The sequence below is a fragment of the Neoarius graeffei genome, chromosome 20 (genome assembly GCF_027579695.1).
Source record: "Neoarius graeffei isolate fNeoGra1 chromosome 20, fNeoGra1.pri, whole genome shotgun sequence".
NCBI lineage: Eukaryota > Metazoa > Chordata > Actinopteri > Siluriformes > Ariidae > Neoarius > Neoarius graeffei.
Window position 1 is genome coordinate 25,712,449 of NC_083588.1, and position 21,115 is coordinate 25,733,563.

The following is a 21,115-nucleotide window of genomic DNA, read 5'->3' on the forward strand; positions in this document are numbered from 1 at the left end:
GTGTAATAAGAGACAGTAGAGCGGTTCATGCCATTTGTCTATTTTTAAAGTAGACTCAATACACATGGAGGTTATACAAAGCACAGAAATGTAGCATAGAGTTGTCCCATCTAGTAGTTTCCACATTCCCATGGTGAGTCTTTCCTACAGTACATTTGCCACAGGTGTATTTGTGGCAGCGTATACAAAGTTCAGTGCTTCTGTTATTATGGCAGGGTGCACTGTCCTTCCCAAGCCCCATCCTCAATGCTCCACAAGTGCCTGGTCAGCACCCCCATGTTATATTTGGGTCATTATTCCATTATTATTTGAGGCTAGGTTTTGGGCTAGGGGCTAAGGCTAGGGGTTGGGTTAGGGGTGAGCTCAGGTTGGGGTTAGAGCCAGGATTTGGGGTTAGGGTTAGAACTGATCCTTCTTGGTTGCCTTGGTTGTGATGAAGTCTGGTTAGGGTTATTTCTCAGGTAACACAATAATTAGGCTTCTTTACACAACAATGGGAGGCAGGTAATGGTACGTTAGACTTATTCACAAATTTGGGGGGGATTTCATTGCAGACTAAGGCTACATCCACACGACAACGGCAACGAGATGTTATTTAAAAATATATCGCGTCCAAATGGGCAACAATCAGTAAAATATCAGGTCCATATGGCAACGCAACGCTTGCTGAAAACGATGCAATACACATGCCACACCTCTAGGGGCGCTGTAAGACGGTCCCTTCGGAGACACCAGAACAATAGAAGAAGTAAGGATGCATATTAGCCACAAAGTCAGGAAAATCTGTTTGTAAAATTACATTATAATGACCAAATACAATGAAAAGTATTTTTCCAGTCTCACCTGTGAAAGGTAATCCCATGTGATCTCGTTTGGATGGCAAACCTGTTGGTACAGTTAAACGCAGCTAATCTTTATTCTCCGCTTTGACCTCTCCAAAATGGCGGCGAGGATGACCTATGATTCTACACGGAAGGCGGTGTCTTTAATGGTCCGGAATAAATTGAATGCTAATTAAATAATGATTAATTTGCTCCTCTACGCCCTTTTTGAGGAATGTATTGTAGGACTTAAACCCACATCTGAAGAGGTGAGATTGCTCTTTTTTTCTCTATTTTTGCTGGCGGGATTGACTCTCTCTCTTTGCACCATTACACAAATATTCACAGTGAAAATATTTTGTAAGCGCGTTTCATGAACCAAGTTATAGGATTTGTTGACAACTCGCATCACAATGAGAAGATCATTGGCACTACTGGTGTTAAGAATCAGACCATTTCATAAATGAATATTTTGCTGTAGAGCTGCAGTGTTTGTACAATTGCATGTTTTTGCTTCACTATTACTGTCACTATTCTGCTTCTTGCATTACTACTGTGAACTAACACTGAACATAATAATAATAATAATAATAATATCCAAGCTCGTGTTTCACTCGCACTAGTGCTCTGTAAGGCTTTTTCCTGGTGATATTCGTTACACTTCTACCCGGCGTGAAGCACTCACAGTCATGTGGTTGTGACGTCATCGTAAACAAATCCGTTTTACTCATCCAGACGACTTCACAACGGCAACGTTGCCAGATCTTTCCACTCTGGAACCCGTTCTCAAAAAGATTGCGTTTTGGGCACCCAAAACGCCGGTGCCGTGTGGACGCCAGGCCTAAACGATAAGCAATTGTATCGGAGTCACCTGAATCCGTTGCCGTGTGGACAGGGCCTAAGGCTACATCCACACGACAACGGCAACGAGATGTTATTTAAAAATATATCGCGTCCAAATGGGCAACGATCAGTAAAATATCAGGTCCATATGGCAATGCAACGCTTGCTGAAAACGATGCAATACACATGCCACACCTCTAGGGGCGCTGTAAGATGGTCCCTTCGGAGACACCAGAACAATAGAAGAAGTAAGGATGCATGCGCATAAACTATTATGCGCGAGACTTCATATTAGCCACAAAGTCAGGAAAATCTGTTCGTAAAATTACATTATAATGACCAAATACAATGAAAAGTATTTTTCCAGTCTCACCTGTGAAAGGTAATCCCATGTGATCTCGTTTGGATGGCAAACCTGTTGGTACAGTTAAACGCAGCGAATCTTTATTCTCCGCTTTGACCTATCCAATATGGCGGCGAGGATGACGTATGATTCTACGTGGAAGGCGGCGTCTTTAATGGTCCGGAATAAATTGAATGCTACACGTTGATGGATTAATTTGCTCCTCTACGCCCTTTTTGAGGAATGTATTGTCGGACTAAAACCAACATCTGAAGAGGTGAGATCGCTCCTTTTTTTTCCCTATTTTTGCTGGCGGGATTGACTCTGCCCTAAGGGCAGAGTCTCTCTCTCTCTCTCTCTCTCTCTCTCACTTTGCACCATTACACAATAAATATTCACAGTGAAAATATTTTGTAAGCGCGTTTCATGAACCAAGTTATAGGATTTGTTGACAACTCACATCGCATCGCAATGAGAAGATCATTGGCACTACTGGTGTTAAGAAATCAGACCATTTCATAAATGAATATTTTGCTGTAGAGCTGCAGTGTTTGTACAATTGCATGTTTTTGCTTCACTATTACTGTCACTATTCTGCTTCTTGCATTACTACTGTAAACTAACACTGAATATAATAATAATAATAATAATAATAATATCCAAGCTCGTGTTTCACTCGCACTAGTGCTCTGTAAGGCTTTTTCCTGGTGATATCCTGGTGATATTCGTTACACTTCTACCCGGCGTGAAGCTCTCACAGTCATGTGGTTGTGACGTCATCGTAAACAAATCCGTTCTACTCATCCAGATGACTTCACAACGGCAACGTTGCCAGATCTTTCCACCCTGGAACCAGTTCTCAAAAAGATTGCGTTTTGGGCACCCAAAACGCCGGTGCCGTGTGGACGCCAGGCCTAAACGATAAGCAATTGTATCGGAGTCACCTGAATCCGTTGCCGTGTGGACTAGACCCCGAAGCCGTTTGTTTTCAGGATAATGGCTGGCTGATGAAATTATTGGCTGGCTAGCTGACTCAGCCAAAACCTTAATGGCTGCTGCAGCCACCAAAATGTTTATGGCTATAAATGGCTGATACTGGACGTCACTGTGTGGCATATATCCGGGCGAACGGATCAAACAAATGGGGGGAATAAATAGCAAATTACCACAGGTCCCCTGGTCTCTTACTTCATTGTAAATATAAATCTAGCAAGATTGTAGGTCAATGCTAATAATAAGCTAATCTGGATTGTTCGAGGAAGGCATCTAGCTATCTACTCTCACTAGCAATGACCAGTGAAGGACTGGCAGCTATCTTACTATGATGAAAGTAGAGTGGTGGAGTACTTTTTTTTTTATCAATCTCGAAGTATGTGAAACAAACAAACAAACAAACAAAAAAAAATACCTTTACACTTTCCCTCAGCAGCGGCAAAGAATGCAGCCATCTCGTCGATATCGGAGTCGACTGATGCTCTGGGTGGGTTCCCGGGTTCCCCAGTGTATCGTGGTAACGGTGTGAGGGGCGGGAAGCCAGACAGGTAGTCACAACGGCAAGCTTGTGGTGGCTCTCTGTGCTGTGATATCAGTTCTAAATCTCTACAGTGTATGCCTATACGTCTCTATTGTGTTACTACTAGTGTGTACAGTTGATCATGTTTGTGTCACTTTTCTTCAGTGTTGGGCACGTTACTTTCAAAAAGTAATTAGTTATAGTTACTAGTTACTTTTCTCAAAAAGTAACTGAGTTAGTAACGGAGTTACTTTGTCATAAAAGTAACTAATTACCAGGGAAAGTAATTATTCGTTACATTTTGTTCCCCCTCAAAAAAAAAAATCAAATTCAATTAGTGTAATCATAATAAAAGTGAATGTTAAATGTGTTTAATGACTGAAATGGACACTTAACAGAACCAATTAGTAACGTTATCTACACTATATTAATATTTTTGTGGGACAATGTGAGATAAGACATCTATCAAATGTAATATATTTTTGTAGTTATTAAAATTATGTTACTAATTACTGGCCACTGACGAGGACAAACGCTTTGTTCCTCGACACAATGTGCATTGCACGTAAACACTCTTGCCTTTTATTTCAAGTAATGAAAAGTAATGGCTGTATTTCCAATGTGAAAGCGCAGTGCTGGGCTGACCGCTCGCCATCGCTGTGTCTTCTGATTGAAAGAGCGCACAGTAGTGCAGTAGGCGTGGCCTACCTACACATGTTGTCCAAATCTACTCTGATTGGCTTACTGTGCCATTGTCTTGCGTCTCCCCGCCCCACACTAAAGCAGAGTAAAGAAAGGCTGAACGAGCAGCGTGCCAGATGAGAACAGCTTTAATAAAGTAACGCATACTATTTTATTGTAAGTAACAGGTACGGCGTTATAACGATGTAAAAAGTAATTAGTTAGATTACTCGTTACTAAAAAAAGTAACGCCGTTAGTAACGCCGTTTATTTCTAACGCCGTTATTCCCATCACTGCTTTTCTTGTAGCTCATGATGTGGATAAACCCATTATTTGATGTACACAATTCTTAGTGGCTCAGCCAAATTTTATTAGATAGCGGCTCAAATTGGCTTACAAAATTATTGGCTGGCGGCGGCTCAAATTCTAAATGGCGGTTTTAGTGGCGCCTGGCGGCGGCTTCGGGGTCTAGTGTGGACAGGGCCTAAGGTGAGGTTTACATTAGACCGTATCAGCGGATCATCAGATTAACGTTTTTAAAACAATTAGCGTGCACACAGCAACACCAATACACGATTCGCGTGCACACAGCAACGCCAATACACAGATACGCTCGGCTCCGCAGGCATCCTGCGCTCCAAATCAATCCGCCCTGAACAGCGAGTGCCCTCTGGAGGGTGCGCACTCCGGCCCTGCGCAGCTCACAGAGCGCGCGAGTGAAGTGCACGAGCAGTGATTCGGGACTGAGCCGCTGTGTGTGTGATCCTAGTGCATATCGGGCATGCGCGTCACTTACCACTTGCAAGTGGAAGGATGGCAAGCCTAAAGACAATCATAACTACACAATGGGCAGTATTTGCATCAGTATTTGCAGTATTTTCATACTTTTATACTCTTTAATGAAAGGTGATACAAGGCGGAAGTCCGCGCCGTTTTTCAGCAGTCGCGTCACATGACCAACGCCAGCGAATCAGGAAGGTGGATGTCACAGTGACGTTGTCCAATGACGACGCCAGCTAGAGCTCAGCACAGTGTATCCGTGTATTCTCAATGTTTACACAGCACCGGACCAGACACAATCTGGATTGAATACGTGGACCCTGGCGGATTCCCGTTTCCCGGCGTTTTAATGTAAACGGACAGTGCATCCGCGAAGAAAACGAGACAGATACGGTCTAATGTAAACTTGGCCTAAAGTCTGCACTTTGGGCCTTCTAGTGTTAAAAATATGCTGTTAACTCAAAACACTTCTTATTCATTGCAAAACGTTTATTTCAGCGCTGTATACAGGTATTGAGCACACAATGTGACCGCTTTTATGCGGTAGCCTAATAATAATAGAACAACCCGAAAATTGCAGGGTAACCCAGACCTGCGCAAGTGATGCGCTACTGGCAAAAGAGCCAGCGACGTATGAAAAAACCCACACCTTGGACCAAATACATATTATTTTCGGCACGCTGCTCCACCAGTCTGTAATGGTATTTTTCAAATGATTACATTACGGTGTAAATGTGGTCTTGAGAAAAAAAACATGTTTGCAGACCTTTTGTTAAAATCGCTAAAAGTGATGTTGTAATATTAATATGTAATAAAAAATAATAATAATAATAATAATATCAGACATGGCGGCACAGTGGTGTAGTGGTTAGCACTGTCGCCTCACAGCAAGAAGGTCCTGGGTTCGAGCCCAGCGGCCGACGAGGGCCTTTCTGTGTGGAGTTTGCCTGTTCTCCCTGTGTCCGCGTGGGTTTGCTCCGGTTTCCCCCACACTCCAAAGACATGCAGGTTAGGTTAACTGGTGACTCTAAATTGACCGTGAGTGTGAATGGTTGTCTATGTGTCAGCCCTGTGATGACCTGGCGACTTGTCCAGGGTGTACCCCGCCTTTCGCCCGTAGTCAGCTGGGATAGGCTCCAGCTTGCCTGCGACCCTGTAGGACAGGATAAAAGCGGCTAGAGATAATGAGATGAGATGAGATATCAGACATTATGATCTTAGAAAACGCTTTAGTGACGAACAGTTACAGACAGTAATATGTCGTGATATTATATTAGAAAATATTATTTTTCATTAGGCTATATATTAAATTATATATTAAATTTATCTTCTAAAATAACAGACTGTACTCATATCACAACCGGTTTATTTCACCATTGGAGATCAGATCACACAAGACATGCGTTACATGACTCATTTTAAGGATTTAAGTAGGCTATTTAAAAGCAATGCCAGCAGGACTTTGTGGCTCAGGTGGATAAGGCGCCACACCATAAATCCGGGGACCCGGGTTCGATTCCGGCCTGCAGTCATTTTCCGAGCCCTCCCTGTTTTTCTCCTGCTCATTTCTACACTGTTCTAAATGACTTTGGATGTCTGTAAACCAATCAGGATGCTTTTTGTCGAGCATGCGCTACATGAACAGGCACACACACAGGCTCCCTCGCGCACTCCGTCATATGCGCGATGCAGACATTAATGTTTCGCGTGCACGCTCTTGCTCACTTGCTCTAGATTCCGGGAGATATTCTCCAATTTGCGGGCATCAGGGAGCCACTATCAATATGCGGGAGACTCCCGGAACTTCCGGGAGACTTGGGATGTCTGCACTCATGGATTAAAGCAAAAAATATATATATATCATCTGACTGAAAAAAAAGCTCCATGTTGTTGGCCCCTACCACATCAGCGATGAGTCAAATTTTAAACGCCGTGTTGTCCATTATCCCCTCGGCCCCTACTTATAGTACATTTACATAATTTTAACAATGACTGAAGCTAAGGCAAGACTTTACCATTGTCATTACTGGCTATAAATGATGAAACATCAAGTTTTCAGCGCAAAGTGCAAATTTATTTCAACAATACTTTAGTAATGCACAACGGTGGTTAAGAGAAAAGTGCACGTGCAGTCAAACTTGAACCATGCTTTCAAAAGAGTGGAACAGAAAGAACTTGCAAGAAAAGTAAAGTGAAAGTTCACTTTTTCTGCTTCTTCGCAGTGAAGCCAAAGGCATCTAGTTTTTTGCCATTGCTTCCATAGACTTTTTTTATGGCAAACTACACAAAAGCACACACCTGCCATTTTCATCTTTTTGCACCATGAACTAAATGGCTTGCCATTATCGCCCATTTCATTTAGCCAAGCCCATCTCCACTTATTCTTTACCGTTTTGTCGATGTCTGACACATCTGTGCTTTCATTTAAAAGAAGCGCGTCCATGCTGGCAAAACCGAAAGTAATTTGACGCGCTCTAGTGATGGAAATCAAAGGGCCTATATCCAGTGGCCTTATACGCAGTACTCGAGTTGCGGGGGGGGGGGGGGGGGGGGGGGTGTAGGGGGAGGCATCCCCCTTCTGAAATAAAAATCTCAAATCATTCCCCTTATAAAACGGCCATCCCCCCATCACATCCCTTGTGCCATTTTACCGATTAATGTGGAAATTAGCCTACTAATATTTTAACAAATATTACTACCATTTCAACATTAGAGGATTTGCGCAGTGATAGCCTACATGTAGCCAGATAAAAAAGACGCATATTTATTTATTCGGTTGCACCTCTCGTTCACACCTATACGGAGGTTTCAGTCACTGAAAACAGCTACTTTTGCAAACTCTGGGCAGAGTGGAGATTTCTGAAAACTCCATCTTCAGACGCTCATGTAAATCGGGAAAACGAAGCAACAGTGGGCGAGAGGGCGCGCGCGAATATAATGAGTCATAGGTGTGAATCTTTCACCGAATGCCAATTGTCCCGGTTCTTCATGAAATCGCACGTGCACGCACAAATTCATTAGATTAACTTTCAAATAACTGTTCTTGTGCACCTGCGACACAGGAGCCACTTTCCTGAATTTTGAGCTTCGGAGTATTGGCTTCTTTATTTAATCAATGAACTTATTTGTCACATACATTAAATTACTAATGTAAAACATTAGTAGCCTATTTAAGCAATCGCTGTTTTCTCCACTGTTTTCTGACCTTTTGTGCTTAGTGAATGAGTCACTTCATTACACTCCACTGACCGACTTCCAATTCCGGACTTTTTTGAAAATGTAAAATATAGGCCTACGAGATGTTTTTTTGGGACTTAATTCGCGTTGCTCCTTCATTATTAATTTTTGAGACTGACGAGGCACTAAATACTGTGGAATTATTTTCTCCTTACTATTAAGTTTGTCATCTTAAACAAGTGTCGGGAAATCTTGCAGCCCGACTCTACAGCCTCCAATGTTTAAGCGAACTGCTGAAACCATAATGTTTAAAGATTAAATCGTAGGCTAATCAAACCAAAGAAAAACACAGCCTTTCCAGAACGTTGTCTGCCGAAGCCTGTTTAACCTACAAAAGGCTTAATAGCAAAGGTCTTGCTGCGGCTTCAACTTTTCACCTGATCACCTTTCAGTAGGCAAATATCATTATTACTACTACTACAAAAGGCCTAGTATTAGTAGTAGACAAGTAGTTGCCTGGTAGTAGGACAGCCAGATAGTTTCATCAGTGGCCTACGCCGAGCCTCCCTGGGACTAGACAGTAGCGGAGGCTGTATTTATTTATTTATGCCAATCCATGCTGCACTAGACAGTGTTTATGTAGAGAGCATGTGCACTTCAATCAATCAATCTATCTTTTATTTCAATTATATATAAACATATTCAAACTCGCTGCATGAGCGCATTAAAATCTTATGGCTTTTTAACTCACGGTGAAACTCCTCCGGGTTGAATTAACTAACTGAAATCAGCTGTTCTCAGCGTTTGATAAACCTGCTTTGTGAAACGGACAATCACTGCTCCTCCCCATGGAAAAATGAGGGATAGCAGCTGGTTTTCACACAAGCTGCTTAGCGGTGTCACCAGTCAGGACTGCATTGACTACGTCATTGTGGGGGATAAATTATCTGCACAGACCAATCGGCAGACAGTCACGAACCAGTCAGGGGACGGCCAAGGGCCTGCAGAGAGCCAGTCACGGAAACGTGGAACAAATTCAATGGCTGCCACTGTACACACCCACAGAGAGTAGTACAAACAATCCCACTGTTTGCCCTTGCATTTCCCCAACTGAAATGCATCTCCTTCCCCTTAAGTAGAAGTTTTGTGGGGCGCTGATCCACTATATTTGAGGAGCAACTAGTCAACGTGACTGAACCTAAGTCCTCAACAACATAACAGTGCCCATCAACAATGCAATTCAATTTGTATAGTAATTTCCCTTTAAGATACAAAATGATACTACTTGACCATGTTAAAACAACATCCACTGGGACATTAAACTTCAACTGCTAAATGTGCAAATAAATCCATCGTTTATAATAGGTGTACATATGAAACAAAACGGCATTTCAATGGCCACAATAGAAAAGAAATAAAAATAAAATATAGCTGCTAGTGGCAATAAAGGGCCCTCGCACTCGAGGCCTATTGTTTTCTGCATGATTTTTATTCTTATTATTTTTTTTCTCCGTGTGCCAACTCCTCTGCCATAATAAGGACAATGTTCCCTCCAAAACTCATGAACATGTGTGGCAACCAAAGCAATAAATTTTGAAATAGGGGGCACTATGTAGCTCATGAGCACAACCTATGCTGACTTACAATATCATCTCTAAAGATATCCCAGAACAAATGTCAGAGGAAGGTTCCATGCATTTTTGCCATCGTGAGACCCTCAAAACAGTATGGGAAAATTTCAATATCCACATTCCATCCAACATTGGCTGCCATTATGTCCTCGCTTGAGCTATCTACTATTCCTTCGCAATTTAGCACATGTCTGAAGTTTGTACCTACCAACTTTCAAGGAAAACCAATGAACGTCATAGCAGAAGTGCGAAAAAGTATGTTAAAAAAATGGGTTAAAACATCACAGATTCCAAAATGCCGACTTCTTCTTAGGTAGAGCTAATGCAAACCAATGGGAAATATGTTTGTCTTCGTGAGGACAATATTCCCTCCAAAACTCATGAACCTTGGATGAATGTTATGGTATCCAAAGCTCTAAATTTAAGTCCAAAATGTTAGGGGGCGCTATAATGTCTTCTAGCCTCAGCCAAGGCAAATAACCAAAGAATAATAAACTGTTGCCTGGTAATTATAGAAAAATAATAATAATTATAAGAAGAAGAAGAAAAAAAAACACATCCTGAAAACAATACAGCCCAATCCATTCACAATATAAAATCAGCAACATCTTGCCATGACGTATACCAAATATGTCATGAATGCAACAAACCGCTTCGGAAGAGCACATCGAAATGTAACGTGTTTTGGCAATGGCGTCATTACTGTCCATGTCCAAATGGTGGCGCTATACCAGAGGGTGTCTTCGGGCATGTGGATATCTTCAGAACCATGATGTCCTGTAACCTGTGAAGTTTGAGCCATAATAGGCAATGCATGGTGAATTTATGACACACTTCCTGTTTGCATGGCAAAACATACAAATTTATTGGTTCGCCATTTCAACAAGATATCACAAATCCTCTCACAAGTCAACTGACTAAAACAATGTGCATTTCAGTTTTGTTCATCTTGGGGCACTCCACAGAACTACCAATTTTGACACTGATAGGTGAAACTATATTCCGGGTAGAAGTCTCAAGGACTTGTGGGGGCCAGGGCTCTACACTAACTTTTTTTTTCAGGAGCACACGTGCTCCTAAGTTAAAAATTTTAGGAGCACAGGAGAAAAAAATGGGGGCACAAGCAGGTTTTCATTTTAAAGGTTTATTGCAGCGCAAACCTTAGACACACCAACACATAAAACGCAAAATTCAACTGAGAATGAATGAATGAACTAATGAATGAATGAACAAACGAATGAACAACTGAATGAATGAACAAACAGTAGCTAAACAGAGAGCAGAGCTCAGCAGAGCCAACAACATCATCAAGGACAGCTCCCACCCTGGCTCTGAGTTCTCTGACTTGCTGCCCTCAGGCAGGTGTTACAGGTGCATCAAAGCAAGGACCAACAGACTCAAAAACATTTTTTTTCCCCACAGGCCATAACCACCTTGAACAATTAGCCTTTTTCACATTACGTCACTTGCAGGGGAACTCGTATCCGTTTTCAGCCTTTTGAATGGAAGAAGAGGTATACGGCGGCAACATATGTTAACAAAACTGTGTCATTCACAGATAAGATTGATAATAATATTGCGCATTGTTGTTTATCATTACGTATTGTTAGCGACCATTCCAGTCACCTATCTGCCTTGTTTTGGAAAGGAAGTTTACTGACTTTCTATGGTTGCTACTTGTTAGCCAGCAGATTAGCATGCCGCCTCTTCTTCCATTCAAAAGGCTGAAAACGGATGTGAGGGTCTTCTGCAAGTGACGTAATGTGAAAAAGGCTAATTACATGCACTGACTGATGCCACTTCTGGCAGGTGCAACAATGCACCAACAAGGACCTAAAAGGACAATATTCTCACACCTGATACAGTGCAATACTTATTACAGTGCAACCTCACAGAGCAACTTTTTAGTTTTTATAGCTTTTGTATATTTTATATTTATATTTCTACACTTTTACATCCATACCCAATACAATGCAATACCAAATACAGTGCAATATCCTGAGTTTTGTAGCTGAACTGAGTTTCTATAACTAATGTGTAATTAACATCTGCAACTCAACACGCCCAGTTGTATATATATTTTGTTTTTCTGCTGTGTTGTGACATGCACCATTTGTATATACTGTATATTATTTGTTTTTCTGCTGTGTTGTATGTTCCTATCTAAATGTTTGCACTGGGGTGTGTGCTTTCCATCTCATTATATAATTTTCCCGCACCTTCTCCCGTCGTGCTAGCTTTCTTCACTACACTTTCTTCCTCGTCCGTTCTTTTATTCTTGTTTCCACCATCATTGCTTTTAAAAAACGCTGTTATTCTCTGCATAGCGAATATATTTCTCAGCTCGGTCCGAACCAGCTCTCAGTTATCTCTCAGTTGAATGATCTGATGAATCCCTAAAAAGCACTTTTCCCACCTAATGCCACACCCACAACATACAACCGTGGGAAAGAGGGGCAATCACAGAAAGATGAGTAGAAAACGGGAAATGTTACGGGGGATATTTATTGTGATAGTAGGCTATTGTAGCGTCAGCACAAAAGCACCAGACTCAACTTTAACTGAAAGTGTTATTCAGTAGCCTAAACTTATTCAAGCTACAGACCGAGAAGAATAAAAATGCTGAAATCTCATGTCCCGGTAAAACGCACTAGCATGGCAGAACGGCAAAAAAAATTTAACTTTTTCACTCCCCCCCCGGCTACCGTGGGAACCACCACAGTGCAAGACAGAGGCAATGCACGCAACTACAGACAGGGTGACCACAGCAGACAGCCTCGCAGACAAGAGGGCTCTGATTGGTCCACTCTACATCCGCTGTATATGCACTTCCACTTCCCTACTTTCCCGGTTTGTTTTGTTTTTAACGACCTCCATTTTTAAAAACACGAGCGAAGAGCGGTTGATCGAGGAAGTGAGGAAGTACGTACATCTATACGACTCCAGTTCTAGTCATTATAAGTAACCAGAGGATAAACACTCCACTAACCACACCCACCAACTACTCCTAGCGATTTCGCGACTTCGCGCCCCCTTGCGTTGTGGCGGTGAATAACATCGCGCACGCCTATTACTCCCCGCTCAACAATAAATTACAACTGTCTGCGAAAAGCTATCTGCGAAAGCCTTGTCGCAAGAGCATGCAGAGGCCTTGCGATGGAGCAGCCCCTCCCTCATGTGTGTGTGAGAGCGAGCAGCCCCTCCCCCATCCGCGCGCTGAGCGCAGAGACACAGAGTGTCACACAGAAAGTGAAGGATTTTCTCAGAGTGCTCCCTCCAAACAACGGGGATTTACACAAAAACGGAAGGAGATATTCACAAAATTCTTTCACATTGAGCACTACAAGGCTCTGATGAACACATTGATGTAATTTTCTTATCTCTAGTGTAAAAAATGATATTAGGTAGGCTATCCAGTGCTGGATTTACATACTTTGCAGTTTAACGTTTGATACATTTTAGAATGTTAAACTCATCGCGTCTGTGCTCAGTGCTTTCCTAAATTGTCGGCCGCAAGAAGCCCTCGCACGAATGCTTGTGGGGTTTTTTTGTCGTTCGCATGCCGAAAAATTCGCTCGCAAATGCGAGTGAAATGTGCGCACTGTAGAGCCCTGGTGGGGGCACTATGGAGTCCAATGGACACACCCAGGGTCAAGCCTCTATCCCTGAGTAGCGGTGGCCAGGATTGATGTGAGTACCAAATTTCACGAGTCAAAGTTTTTAGGCAATGGAATCATTCTGTCCAGGTCCTATGGTGGCGCTATAACAGAGGGTCAAATTGAACATGTGGATATCATCAGAACCATTGGATCCTATAACCTGTGAATTTTTAGCTACATCAAGCAACGCATGTTGAATTTATGACATCCTTCCTGTTTGTGTGGCACAACATAAATTTATTGATTCGCCATTTCAACATCTTGCAAGATATCGCAAATCCCTTTGCAACTTAAAATCAGCAACATCTTGTCATGACGTATACCACATATGGCATGAATCCAGCAAAACGCCTCGGAAGAGTACATCGAAATGTAACACGTGTTTTGGCAATGGAGTCTTTACTGCCCATGTCCAAAGGGTGGCGCTATACCAGAGGGTGTCTTTGGGCACGTGGATATCTTCAGAACCATGATATCCTATGACCTGTGAAGTCTGAGCCGTATCAGGCAATGCATGGTGAATTTATGACTCACTTCCTGTTTGCGTGGCATAACAAATTTATTGGTTCGCCATTTCAAAATCTTGCAACATATTGCAAATTCCTTCACAATTTAACATCAGCAACAGCTTAACATGATGTATACCAAATATGCCATGGATCCAAGAAACCCCCTAGGAGGAGTTCGTTAAAACGTAACTCATATCAAAACGCACAAAACCCAAAATATCTCACTTCCTGTTGAGTATGGCTGATGCAAAGTATAGGAAATTTTGTTTGTCTCGGGACACTGCACAAACTTACCAAATTTGACATGGACAGGTAAAACTATATACCAGGCAGGGGTCTCCATAACATATGGGGGCACGATGGAGTCCCCCAGACACACCTAGGGTCAAGCCCCTATGGCTGAGTTTCGGTGTGCATGACTGACGTGCATACCAGATTTCATGAGTTTTTGAAGATGTACAAGGTGTCAAATCTGTATTTTTGAACTTTGTGGCACTATGGAGTTAATAAAGCCCACCTAGACTTCATTATTAACATATCAACTCAAATTGTATCATAGGACAAGTTTATGTGCAAAATTTCATAAGTTTTTAGCTATCGTAAGCCCCTCAAAACAGCATGGGAAAATTTCAAAATCCCACATTCCATCCAACATGGCTAACTTCCTGTTGGGTGGAGTCAAATACCACCAAGTAAATTTTGTCCTGCATCACAAGAGTATTGATCACATCAAATAGCTTGTTCTGTCCATGTCCAAAGGGTGGTGCGATACTAGAGGGTGTCTTTGGGCATGTGTGCATCTTCAGAACCATGATTTCATATAAACTGAAGTTTGAGCTATATCAGGCAATGCATGGTGAATTTATGACTCACTTCGTGTTTGCGTGGCGTAACATATAAATTTATTGGTTCGCCATTTCAACATCTTGCGACATATCGCAAATCCCATCGCAATATAACATCAGCAACATCTTCACATGAAGTGTACCAAATATGCCATGGAGCCAACAAATCCCCTAGGAGGAGTTCGTTAAAACATAATACGTGTCAAAACGCACAAAACCAAAAATATCTCACTTCCTGTTGTGTATGGCTGATGCAAAGTACAGGCAATTTTGTTTGTCTCGGGGCAGTGCACAAACTTGCCAAGTTTGACATGGATAGATGAAACTATATACCAGGCAGGAGTCTCCATCACATACGGGAGCACTATGGAGATAATGAAGCCCACCTAGATTTCATTATTACCATATTCATTATTACCATATATACCATACAAATTCTATCAGAGGACAAATGTATGTGCAAAATTTCATGAGTTTTTAGCCATCTTAAGCCTCTCAAAACAGCACGGGAAAATTTCAAAATCCCACATTCCATCCAACATGGCTGACTTCCTGGTGGGTGGAATCAAATACCACCAAGTAAACTTTGTCCTGAATCACAAGAGTATCGATCACACCAAATCTTGTGCCGATCCGAGCAACCTCATCTCAACCATAGCTTGTTCTCTGGGGTGCTATAGAGCTCCGGGACCACGCCCAGTCCCTTGCTCAATATAACTTTGTGATTTTATGCACATTTGATCAGTGTGCCAAAATTCGTGAGTTTTCAAGCATCGCAAGTGCCTCAAAAATGAGTTTTTGCGTGGAGAAAAGGAAAAAAAAAAGATGACATGCCAAAAACAATAGGGCTTTGCACCGGTGCTCGGGCCCTAATGAAAAAACAAGCTGGAAACAATAGGGCTGGTTTTGAAAAGGATGCGCCGCTGAAAGTTCCTCTCACAGCCACAACAATATTGGGACTCCATCTGAGGAACAGCTGATCAGCCGCTGGCATCAGCTGGACATGAAGGTATCCAGCAGAAGAGAGCCCGAGTAATTTCAAAGCAAGCTTTTGTCATGGGTGCTAGTTGCACATATGTTTACATATATCTTTATTTCTTCATATTTTTAGGGCCTGAGCACTGACTTGCAGCCCATAGGCCTGCCCCATAAGTGCAAAGCCCTATTGTTTGAACTATAACTTTGAAAAACAGCCCTATAGAGATCTTGCAGTCACGTGACCGGAAAGTACACAACCCCCATCTTGTCGGTCAAAAACACCGCTGAATACTGCTGCACTCGTGTACAGAATGGATCAATTTCAACCGACGGACTACACGGCTCATTTTTCTAATGAACAGATAACTAGATATATGTCTAAAATAAACGATCTACAAATTTGTGACCCTTATGGCTTTCCGGACGGAGTTTTCACGACCAGATTTTGAACTGCCAGCGGAATACCCGGACGTGTATGATTACCTCATCAACTTTCCCTCGCTGTTCAGTGGTGAAGCACTGCGTGCTTATAAATCTCTGGACAGTTATCTTTACAGAAATTCAGGATTTGTCAGCGACTCAGATGTGGCATCTTGTAAACAAGAAAATAACAATCCTCATTGGATGGGTAAGTCACTTAAGTATTGAGTATAGCACTGACCAGCCGATTATAGAATAGAATAAGGTAATTCCAAATCGTCCGTCTTGTTTACATGGATCTGGCGTTGGAGAGGTAGAGGCTTGGCAGTGGAGGTTTGAGTAGCTGTTTTCTGAGCTTAGTCAACAGGCCGGCTCTGCCTGTAGCCTCGCTTCTGCTCCAGGCGCCGCCTCCTTCGCTTTGCTTCCGATAACAATCCACGGAGACCCCGCTGGTCTCGCCTGGAATGTTTTTTTTTTTTTTTCTCGTCCGGAATGTTGTGCATGCGATGGAAATCGCTACAAACCGTCATTTTCTGCTGGAAACCAGTGTCCAGTAAGTCCATACGGTTGTAGTGGATATTGAAGTCTGGTACAGACGAACAACACGCAAAAATACACACAAAAAACATAAAAAACGTGCACAGGTAGGGAGAGCTTGTAGCCGCAGCCATTGTAGTAGAATTGTATATAGTAGGGTTTTCCAGAAGAAAAGGTAGAAGTAAATGCAGAAGTAGAACCAGAAGTAGAAGGCGGAATATGGCATTTGACCGACACGATGGCGTCTGTCACAATCTGGATCAGCTGTGACGTCACATGCAAGTGCTCCATAGGGCTGTTTCCAGCCTGTTAATAATAATAATAATAATAATAATAATAAATAATTATAAAAAATAGGCTGAAAACAATAGAGCTTTTCACCTCGGTGCTCAGGCCCTAATAAGAAGAAAAAAACATGCCGAAAACAATAAGGCATCTTGGTGCTCGGGCCCTAATAATAATAATAATAATAATAATAATGGGAGAAAAAAGGGCCAAAAATAATAAGGCTTCGCACCTACGGTGCAGGGGCCCTAAAAAACAATAGGGCTTTCCACCTCAGTGCCTGGGCCCTAAATAAGAAGAAGAAGGAGAAGAAGAAACATGCTTTGCGCCTACAGTGCTCGGGCCCTAAAAAACAGGCCAAAAACAATAGGACTTTGCACCTATGGGGCAGGCCTATAGCCTGCACATCGGTGCTAGGGCCCTAAAAATATAAAGAAATAAAGATATATGTAAACTTATGACCCATGACAAAAGCTTACTTTGAAATTACTCGGGCTCTCTTCTGCTGGATACCTTCATGTCCAGCTGATGCCAGCAGCTGATCAGCTGTTCCTCAGATGGAGTCCCAAGATTGTTGTGGCTGTGAGAGGAACTTTCAGTGGCACATCCTTTTCAATCCATGGATCATGCAACTGTGGAGATTACCTTCACTGCTGTATGCTTTTGTAGAACTGTTCAGCTTCTTGCGGCATTGAGAAGAGGTGTATCTTGCCGTTATGAAGCACTCTGAGCCTGCAGGGGTTGTGCTGGAATCCACGGAAGGTACTGATGTCGACAAATAACTTTGTGACCGGGTTAAATGACCGTCGGATCTGGACGGTGTCTGCCGAGAAATCCTGCGTGAATGATATCTTGGCCCAGTCATGTGTGAGGTCTTGCCATCTTGACTTACGGTAAACAAACTCCTTCTCCTGAAATTTTAAGAATCAAATGAGGACCGCTCCATTTTGTTTTGGCTTCCCAGATGTCAGTGTATGGTAAACCTGCTCCAAGGTGAACACTTTATCTGGATTCAGCCCCAGCCATCGTGGCAGCATGTCGCTGACAAAGTCAAGGAGTGTTGTTTGGCCCTCGGCCCCCTCTCGTATACCAAAGAGCCGGAGGTTCTTCCTTCTGCCTCGGTTCTCAAGGTCCTCAGTTTTGGATTCGAGGTAAGCGATTCACTTGGCAGCGGAGTCAAGTGCAGCTTGTGCTTTGTCAAGTGTTTTTTTGCATCATGTATGCAACTCTCAGCTTCTTCAATACGTGTTGCATTTGAAGATACATCTCATTTTACTTCTGTCACTTTACATTCCAATGTAGCCATTGAGTTCGCCATGTCAGTCAGACAGGTGTCACTATTATCCAACTTTGTCCCAAACTCCGCCCGGAGTGATTTCAGGCAGCTTTGTGGGGCTTTGAACAGCTGTCACCATTGTCTGATTTCCTCAATATACCAGAGCAATGCCTAATCCAATCAGCAAAAGTCTGGTAATCATGGTTCCGAATAGGTAGATATCTCCAATGTCCTCCACAGACGTTCCGGCAGGACAGGTGGGTTCCCCCGAACCCAGAAACTGTGTCAATTTCGTTAGGAGACCAGTTTATCAAATCCATGCTTTTTTAGTTTAGAAATTCAATGCGGAGAGAGTCTCTCAAAAAAAAAAAAAGTATAGGCAGACGAGACGAAACAAAGAGCACAAGCAGGAAAAAAAAAGAAGAGGAGAGGAGAGAAGAGCAGAAAAATGCGACCGCCTTCTGTGAGCACGGAGAAGAAATAACATTCTAATTGTTTGAGATGCACTAGTACAAACATTGCTGAGATAAGACCTCACTTCCAGTTTGATGGCTTCGCTGCCGATTTTGATTGTCTAAAATTTGTGGTTGCTTTTGTGAATCAAAAAATTACCAGTGCCTCTCAGTGCATGATGTGTATATACATGCATATCTATATATCTATCTCTATATATGAGAGAGAGAGAGAGAGAGAGAGAGAGAGAGAGGATATTATACAGTTGTGCAAAGATGTGAAGTTTGTCTTCAAGTGGAGAATATATTCACTACACTGCAAAAAATGATATCTTAGCAAATGAAAATATCTGGAAAATAGCGGAAATGATCTAGCATTTCCTATTAGAAGAATACAAGACACCAATTCTGAGATTATTAAACCTAGTTCTAGATTGCAACCAACTTATTCGCAGATGTCTTAAGTAAAAATATCTGTCCATGCAGCAAGATAATTTCACTAGTATTAAGTAATTTTCTCCTCAAATTCAGTTTTCAACTTTTTGCAGCGTACTCAGCGAAGCAAACAAGTGAAAATATTTTCAAGATGAGAAAATAAAGTTTATATCTTCACGCTACCATGTAAATGTTCTTTATATCAGTGTTTCCCCTACCATTATATTGGGGTGCACCCCAATATAATGTTTTGAGTTTGAGTACCAACATGCCTCCAAAGGTCAAATGCCAAAGCACCGGAACAAAGAAAATAATATTCACTTGCCTATTTTGAGTATGTCATGGTTTTGGTTCTCCATGTCCCGGATGTAAGGTGAGGTGACAAGAATATAACAAAGTATGTGCATTATGTGGTAAAGACAACTCACCTGAAATAATGTTTCTGACTCAAACTTTAAATATATGTGCCGCATCATGGAGCATGTGTTACGGGCATTGATGATGTATTTGTTAAACTCACCTCCAGGGGAGTACTGCCAAGTTGGGGAAAAGAAGTCCACTTTGTCCTTCAGATCATCTTCATTTTCTTTCTCCCACTGAGTACCAACATGCCTCCAAAGCTCCAATGCCAAAACCCTGAACAAAGAAAAATAATATCCACATGCCTGTTCTGAGTTTTGCTAAACATGCAACATCAAACTTAAAAAGGATATACAGTACAACTGTATATATAATTATGATTATGAATGACAATGTCATTGGTTAGTGATACTTTATCTCTGGGAAATCATCATTGAGGCTGCTCAGTAACAGTGGAATAAGCTTGTGGAAGTATGAGTATCTATCTCGGAAGTTGAGAAGCCAGTCACCAGCAACCAAAGTCACAGCCTTCCTCACCTAGAAAGACCCATGGAAAAGAATAGCAAGATGCAAAGTCTATTAAAGAGGCTACTTCAACATCAGAAAAAATCTATTACCCTGCGTGACTGAGACATGGGACCCTATTTCTATGATGCAAAGCACAAACTCCTATGGCAAGAGCTACTACAAATTGCAAAATTATAAAGGGGCTGTCCCAAGTAAAGTTGTAGAAAATATAACATAATACATTTTCAGTATAATCCTTTTACACATTACCTGCTTAACTGCAGAACAAAGAAAATAAACTAGGTTTTATTCACTGTCTATCATTAGAATTAAAAAGCTAGAAATTTTTAGCTTTGCTTTTGTTTCTCTTTGGCCAAACAACAAATGCTGAGTTTTTGACCAGTGTTGGCCAAAGACTTGCGGTGCCCTCCATCATAAATATTGTTAATTGATGGTAACCATTTACTTGGCTAATTTTAGCCAAGTCAACCATACTTTGATACATTTTTATTTCATGTTAATGAAATAGAGGGTGCTATATCAGTACATCTTCTAAGCAGGAAACTCAAGCTGAAAGGAGAGTACTTATCAAAAGATTATTCATTTGTGATGGGAGCAGAGCTTCCAGGGATGTCTGTTAATATTAGGGAGTTCAAAACACCTATGCATTTATCAGTCATTCCAGATTAATATGCCAATGCTCGTCTGTATTTTATTTTTTTTTAAATTTTGAAATATATTCAGTTCCACAAGTACAATGTCCAATGACACAATTTTCATAACTGTGACTTTGTACACAACCAACTGATTTGAAATTAAGCCATCAAGATGTGATTAAAGTGCAGAATTTCAGCTTTAATTCAAGGGGTTTAACAAAAAATTGCATTAACCATTTAGGAATTACAGCCATTTTTCACAGGCCCTCCATTTTCACATGTTCAAAACTAACTGAACAGACTAATGTAATTATAAATACAACCCCGATTCCAAAAAAGTTGGGACAAAGTACAAATTGTAAATAAAAACAGAATGCAATGATGTGGAGGTTTCAAAATTCCATAT

At 41.7% G+C, this 21,115-nt stretch overlaps 1 protein-coding gene across 3 annotated transcripts in view; it reads right to left on the reverse strand.

The window, feature by feature from the left end:
• LOC132868506 (dynein axonemal assembly factor 5-like) overlaps nt 1-21,115 on the reverse strand; it is a 231,838-nt gene that overhangs the window by 139,840 nt on the left and 70,883 nt on the right. For all 3 annotated transcript variants that reach the window (XM_060901430.1, XM_060901429.1, XM_060901431.1), the window contains exons 3-4: nt 19,959-20,083; nt 19,707-19,822 (exon numbers count right to left, since the gene is read on the reverse strand). In XM_060901430.1, the coding sequence (XP_060757413.1) occupies nt 19,707-19,822; nt 19,959-20,083 (241 nt within the window). The remainder of the gene's footprint in view (nt 1-19,706; nt 19,823-19,958; nt 20,084-21,115) is intronic.